Here is a 7938-nt window from a genome sequence, read left to right on the forward strand (position 1 = left end):
GAACCCTATAATGGGCATAGATCATATTTAGACCGAACCACTCTAAAATCATGTGTGCATTCTTGTGTATGTTCCCATGAGCTTGTGTGTTCCTAAATTTTACATCTCTATGGGCTTGTAAGACTTGTTCTTGCTGAACATCAGTACAGGTATGGGCCACATACCATCCAACTTGTGCATAGTAAAAGATGGTCAGTTACCGTAAGCAAGACATCTATACAGTCAACTTCAAAATGTTTGTTGTGTATTATCTACCATACTACCGATGAACCACACAGTGCCTCCAAGATACCATTTGAATTTAGAAATGGTTGTTGGTCGAATGGTTGACCAACCAACAAATTATAAATTGGATGCACCAGTCACTAAGGCCTTGGTGTGTCTCAAGTTTCTATTGAAGAAACTATCTCCACACCAAAGGTCTAATCCAGTTGCTTCATGCAAGATCATCTGTCTATAATACTTTTTCAATTGGCTGATCAAAATTAATCAGGTGTTTATGCTGATAATATCTCACTAAAGCAGGTGTTGTCCGAGAAATATGGGACTATACCGACCTTCTAATCGAAAGGAAAAGAACAATTCTGTGCTGATGTTATGGAGAATGATTTGTGCATGACAATTAAACTTAATATAGTGTATGGCAAGCTAAGCATTCGTTCTGTAAAGAGTGCATTTGAAGAGTCAGTCGGTAATAGACTTCGCAAATTTAGCGGAGAGGAAAACAATGAGCTGATGGAAAGGTAACTTTCTTATTTTTTTTAGTTCTTGTGCTTGGTCAAACCTGATCGTGCGGTTCTTTGAAATATTCAGTTGAGATGTAAGCTTAAAATGATCAAACTGCTAACTGCAAATAGGAAGTATACATCATGCTCAGCCTTTAGTAGGCAGTCTTTGATAACATACGTTGAATCCCTTTATTCTTGTGCACCATAAGTGCAACATGTAAAAAATGTAGAGCAATACCTTTTCTTTTTCATGTATATATGATAATATATAAAGTTTAACAACACAAAGCAAAATACAACTGCAAATAAAACCAAAAGCTGTAGAAATATTCACTGTTTTGGCAAACTTTGTTTGAACAAATCTAATTTTCCATGTGGCGATAACAATGATAAGGAATAAAGTAGCTAGAAATTCTTTCTTGCATTTTGTTTAAGACAGGTCAAGTGATAGTCTGAAGTCATCTACACAGTGTTTGTTTCCATGTACTTGTTAGGAAGAAGAATCTATGCTCTGTTTTTGTACTATGAAATTCAAACGGGCTTCAGTCAAATTTTAACTTCAAAATCATACATCTTAGCATTAAGCTTTTGTTTTCCATAAAGACCCTTTAAGCGTTCATTCATGATATTTTGTAACAGGTTTTGAAAATCATTTGAAGTGTTGAAGCCTGCTAAACAAAACCATGCCAATATTGATATCTTAGGCATGTGTTTTGCTTAGCTATTAAAGCATGCCTATGAGAAAGTAATAATGAACAAATAAGCAATGAAAGCACATGGACAACAAGGTGTAACCTTTGAAAACATCTTCCTCTAGCACACAGATTCACACCAACAGAAGTCTAACAGAACTTTTACATTCAATGTTTAACATTAATTTGCACTAATGCAATAAAGGGTAAGAGTCAAGATGAACGGCCAACTGTCAACCCAATCTAGGTCTGCTTGGTTTAGTAATGCTAGTCCTGAGAAAGCTGTAATGAGAACTGCTTAATTCCATAGAAACTAAACGCACAATTGTCAACTTTTCCCATTGGTTTCTACTAAAGATTGGATGCAATTCCACAAACAAATTTGGCTTTACAAGGACCTTGCTTTACAACTAATTCTGTCTTTGATTTGGATTATTCGTATTGTGTAAGTGGACAATATTTGGTGAACACATGCATCCCTCAGGAGGTTAAAATCTAGGGACGTAAACCGGTCCGACTCGGGTTGGATTTAATTTGATGTAGGATAGTTGGATTTGGAGTGGGATTCGGGCTTGAATGCATAGGTCCTATGCTGAACCTGGATCCAATTAGAGTATATACCCTCATACATTGGAAATATGCATTTGAGTTCGATCTTGTCGGACTGTATGTCCAACTCTGATTCAGATCTGTACTGGGATGTGATTTGTGAGAATGCTATATAGACAAATTAACCTGAGTCTGATTAGCATTTGGTTATCTGACCTGAACCCGAACCATCTAGATAACCATTAAAATCACAAAATTAGCATGGTGCATAAAAGGAAAATGAAGAGTGAATTGCATTCGACCAAGTAGATGTTACTTAGAAGATGTTTAATGCACCTACTTACCTAGAAAAGCAGGAGCCGGAAACTCCTAGTGGAGTGCAATTTCCCAACTTATCCTGCTTTTCTGGATAAGTATGTATATCCGATTAATGTGCGTGGAGATGCAATACGGATATGAGCTGATGCCCCTAAAGCCTAAGCTTCGTACTGGAGTACACCTGCTGAGTCATATTTCGTCATTTACACCGTCTCATACTATTCTTCTCCATAGGATTCCATCTTATGGCAGAACTATTTAATTTTTCTTGTCCATTGTGGCCATCAGTGTTTACCCTAAATTGGAAAGTGAATAACCTTCTTGCCTAAAGTGTTGTCTTTCAGTTTCAATGTGAGCACTGTGAAGAAACATGATTTTTTTTGGATAATCAAGGAAAAACCACCTCACTCACTTGCCAGGTCATCGATATAAAAACACAAGTGTAAACCCACCATATGCTGTTGGCCCCACAGCTGATAGGCTGTATCCCAAATATATTATGGGTGATCAAGTGCAGCAGCACACTAAAAGTGTGCAATCACATTGCACCAGATCCTCCCCCAGTCTCCCTGAAAAAAGATCAGGTGCAATGTGATTGCATGCCTTTAGTGTGCCGCTGCACCTGATCACCCTGACCCACAACTGATGGAGGGTGATCAGGTGCAGCGGCACACTAAAAGTGTACATTCACATTGCACATGATCCTCCCTCGTCTTCCTTGCCCACCACAGAACATTCCCAACTTGGGTCTGCTGGGACACACATATGGGTTTAGAACTTGTGACGTCCCTTCAGCTTGGCTACTTTCATGAGTCACTCCTACCGGATGAGCGGATCCCTTGTGGGATAAAGAAATATGAAGTTGGTGAAGAAGTTAATCAAAGGGGAAGATGCGATGTAACTTAATTAGTGCATTGAATCTACCTTTCAGTGTGCATTTTGAAACCTTTCTTTCATTTATTTTTCTAACTATTTCTGAACCAATTATTGGAGTACGATTTGCACGTTATCATATTTAATACCATCTACATTGTTCTCTGAATACTGACCTATGCTCAGTTTGGGAGGTGGGGTTTGGAGATAGATTTGCTGGTAAAGATAGTGGTAACCCTTTGCTACATTGTTTTCTGAATAAGAGCTCTCTCTCTTTCTCACGGAAGATCAGGTGCAATATAATTGCACACTTTTGGAGTGCTGGTACACCTGATCACCCACCATCTTTGCGATACAGCCTGTAAGCTGTGAGGCCCAACAGCAGATGGTGAGTGATCAGGTACAGCAGCACACTTATAGTGTGCAATCACATTGCACCTGATCTCAATTCCACGCACACGGTTTGCACGAGTGTTCAGAGAGGAATATTCATATTATCCCGCCCACGAGACGTTACAGCATATTACGTGAAAACACCCATGCAGAGATGAGAGGTTTAAACTTTAAAAGTCTATTTCCAGAATTGATGACAACAGACTACCAACAAACACACATGCAAGGTTTTCTTTTCTTCTTTACCTTCCAAAACGATACACTAGTACCGGTCTTAACACCAAAGCATCACCTATCATATCAGCACCATTTGGTGAGAGAGAGAGAGAGAGAGAGAGAGAGAGAGAGAGAGAGAGAGAGAGATTCAGGCAGCACCACTATAGTCTGAGGAGAGTTTGCACACAAACTCCATCAAAGCAGACTGGGCTTCCATACCATCAACACTGTCACCATCCATATGCATCAACCCTCCAACATAGCCACACTCCGAGGATTCCGCTTTTTCCGCGGACCCGCTATCGGCCATAACTCGGTTTTCCGGCATGCTAGAGCTGTTTTCCTGTACCTCATGCCTTTGAGAGGGAAAGGCGAGGACCCCATTCTGGTAAAGGCTGCTCAATTGGTGGAAATAAGGGCAGGTCTTGGAGTCAGGAGGCCTCACCTTGGCAGCACCCTTAGTCTTCCTAAAGTACTTGTTTATGTTCTCCCACTTCTCCTTGCACCTCTTTGAACTCCTCATATATCCCATTTGCATCATTTCTTGAGATATCTTCTCCCATAGTGACCCCTTTGAGTTGCTCTCCTTGAAGTTCTCTTCATGCTTGGTTCTGAGTTTTATTAGAGCAAAGACCTCAGAACTTGGCCACCTTTTCAATGGGGCCATCCCCATTTTGTTATTAGTATCTTCTTGGTTTTCCCCTTCACCTGAAATAGGGATTGGAGGTTCAGGGTTACGGTTAGGGTTAAGGACAGGTATAAGGTTCCCTTCTTCAACCCTTGGTAAGGAAACCTCCACATGGTTTTCTTCTGTGAACTTCCTCAAGAAACCAATAATAGTGGCTTCCTTGGTGGAAGCAAGGGCCTGCTCCTGTGACCTTAACTCAGTCTCGTTAGCCATTCTTGCCATCTCCCGACTCTTCCAAGCCTCCTCCCTCTGGATTCTCTCTTGGTCCTTCCTCTCAACAGCTTCTAGAAACTTTCTTTGCAGTTCCTCCTGTTGCGCCATCATCTGCTTCACCATCTCCTCACACAACCCCTTCATCTCTTCAAAGTTCTGCCTCTTCCTCTTCTTATTCTTTGTGTTCTCACCTACAGCAGCATCAGTTAGTGATGGATTCTCTAGGGTCTCGTCCTCTGATGTGCCCTCTCCATTCTTCTCTAACACCATCATCACCTTGTCCTCATTAGCAGGAGCCCCACACATTGAGTTATTGTTACTACTGTATAGAGCCTCAAGCACCGAGTAAAACCTGTAATTCTTACCATCTTGCCTACCATCTTTTATTTTCTTGTAGTACTTGGTCACATTCTCAAATTTCTCCTTGCATTTCTTTGCACTTCTATTAAATCCTATCTCAGCAAGCTTCCTGAGTTACATAGAAATAGATAGACATCACAATCCATTGCCATCTTTAGTAGCAATTTCTGCATACACACGTGTGACTAGGGAAGCAAGCCAACCACACGTGCAACCAACATCTAAAAATTTAAGCAGATGCAGGTGATAGGTGAATGACTATAATTGAACTAGTGAATGGCTATAATTGAACTAGATAAGAACAAGTTCTAGAATCCATGCTCTACTCAAACTTGCAATCTATGACAAGGGTTTCTCACTAGCAAAACCCAGATCAAATCACTTTAGATAGTAGCAAAACACACATAGAATTTACTTATTCTCTGACAAAAAAAATTGCATTTTTTCTTGGGCCTTTAGGCTCCACAAAATGAGAAAATAAATATCCAACAAAACCAATCTTGGCTTTTCTCACAAAACACCAGATCCCAATTTGCATCCCAAGATAATGTCAGACAATGATTCATCAGCTACCACTAGTTTTTGCACTAGCTACTGCAAAAGAAAAATAAATAGGCAAGGACCAGTCTTGGGTTTCTCACAAGACCCTTGGTTCAAAAAATTGAGAAACCATAGGTGATGTCAGATGCACTCACTTTGTAGTTAGTACTAATTGTCGACTGCACACATCATGCGTACTAAAATCACAACCATTATCTTTTTCTTTTTGGATCCAAAGGACAAAGAGAGAAGAAACGAGAAAACGAGGATAGAGAAACATACCTTGAGACATGCTCCCAGATGGTTCCTTTGAAAATTGAGTCACGGATGGTTGCTTCCACATTAGATCTGATCTTCAACAGTGCTAGAGTCTCCTCCCTAGGCCACCTATTTGTGTGCTCATGAACAGGCTTTCCCCCTACAATCTCTGCAACCCCAACGCCCCTTTCTTCTTCCTCATCCTCCCTTTCCTCTATTTGTTGCTCTTCCATTCCCTTCTGATGGTGTTCCCCAATTGGGTCCTGCACCAAGCCATGTTGGTGGAAGTGGTGCAACAGATGCAGCTCATGGCCTGCAGAATTATCAATCTGGTGCTGCTGTTCTGTGTCAATCACAGGGTTGAGGCTGAAGAAAGACTGGGGGGAGAGGTGATGGAGGCCAGATCTGGCTGATATGATCTGCTGGATGTGATCAGGAAGATTTGCATACTCTAGGCCTGACTGCATCCTTTACCTCCCTCTATTTTCTCTCTTTACTCACAGTAAAAAAGAAACATAAAATAAAAACTCATGCAACGAGAGAGAGAGAGAGAGAGAGAGAGAAATGGCCACTGTCTCACTCTTCTTGACTTAGGTTTCTATTTTTCTGCAAAGGGCCATTGGAAATAGTGAGATAACACTGAGGAACAGGAGGAGCATGAACAGTAAAAGAGTTTAAAAAGGAAGAAAATAGAGAGAGAGAGAGAGAAGTATGGTTAAAAAAATGATGATGATGATGCAGAGGAAAAACTGAGGATTCATTCAAGACATCCAAACAAAGAGCGCGACAGCTACTGTAGTCATCTGATTGCAGGCAGCTTCCTTCTAAGTCTGGTTCATTTTTTGTCCACTACTAAACAGGACCACCCTTCTTCACGCTCCTCCTTTAAGTTACCAAAATATCCTATATTCAAGCTTTGACTTTTTTTGTTGGTCAAAGTTTGACTAAACATGGCTCTCAGCTCTTTTAGGTTTGGGATACTAGTAGGCTAGCTTGGCTAGGCATGGTACAAAACACTAGAGCCCGTATGGGCTTAGCGTCAACTGAACCCATGTAAGATTTTAGGAGTCACATACCACACATGAACCAACTTGGCCAACTCTTTCTAGCCCATGGGGTAACTTGTTTTGCTCAATCATTACTAGAGTGAGAAATTCAAATGCTGAATATCAAATCCTCATTCTTTAAGGATCTAAGAAACATGTACAGGCCAAGCTTTTATTAGAGTGAGAAACATATGATCTTCAATTTTTAAACGGTTGTATTTAAAACTCGAGGCACTCAAACGCAACCTATGTGTAGTTAAGATCAAACCCAAAGATCCAACCTAATGCAAATTGTAGAAAAGAAAATATCCATGGAGATTTATTTTATTTACAAACATTTAAAACACCCTTAACTACAAGACCCATTTGGATCTGGTTCCACATGACATTAATGATGTGGAGCTCATCCATCTTACCAACTATGATAAATTCGGATTCAGTCTCGTTCCTACTATTTGGAACCCACCTGACCACGACTGTGCCTGGGCCATTTCTGGGCTCGAACCAACCAACCAGGTCGGGTCAGCGTCTACATGGAGCAATTTCCGTCCTTGACTCCGTACGAGGGTCCATTTTTGGGAAATCAATCCTTTGGGTAACGTTGGAGCCCTGACCAACCGACATTTTTTTATCGATTCTGACATAATATCTCTGACGCACGTGAACAGAGTCCATTTTCGTCAACAGCAAGCAATTGAGGGGTATTTTAGTAATACTGGAATTCTCCGTTTTCTTCTCTCGCTCCTACCGTAAGCAAGTATTTCCACTCAAAGCCCTTTAACTTTATAAAATGGTATTTATGCCCTCCAGGGCATGCCAAAATCTAGGTGTAGGGGTGTCAACGAGTCGGGTTTGGTTCGGACCCAAGTGGAACCAAACTTGGAGAAGATTTTCGGATAGGTATCGGGTCCGGACCTAAGTCTAATCGGGTTTATTATAAGGAAAACTATACCCGGACCCAATAAAAACTACATGAACCAAAACCGGACCATACCTGGTAAAATCATATTTTTATCATTTTTACATTAAAATTTTATGGGTCTTAATCGAAACTCGGGTCGGGT

General features: G+C 40.7%; 1 protein-coding gene across 1 annotated transcript; it reads right to left on the reverse strand.

Moving 5' to 3' along the window:
* Positions 1-3715: 3715 nt before the first annotated feature.
* On the reverse strand, positions 3716-6686 carry LOC149829265 (trihelix transcription factor DF1-like). Its single transcript, XM_090018005.1, has 2 exons — positions 5853-6686; positions 3716-5139 (listed from the first exon to the last, which is right to left on the reverse strand). Exons 1-2 carry the CDS (start codon positions 6293-6295, stop codon positions 3918-3920), a joined length of 1665 nt encoding a protein of 554 aa, XP_089874131.1. The 5' UTR covers positions 6296-6686; the 3' UTR covers positions 3716-3917.
* Positions 6687-7938: the final 1252 nt, after the last annotated feature.

This window comes from Nuphar pumila, chromosome 9 (genome assembly GCF_984573655.1).
Source record: "Nuphar pumila chromosome 9, dmNupPumi1.hap1.1, whole genome shotgun sequence".
Lineage (NCBI taxonomy): Eukaryota > Viridiplantae > Streptophyta > Magnoliopsida > Nymphaeales > Nymphaeaceae > Nuphar > Nuphar pumila.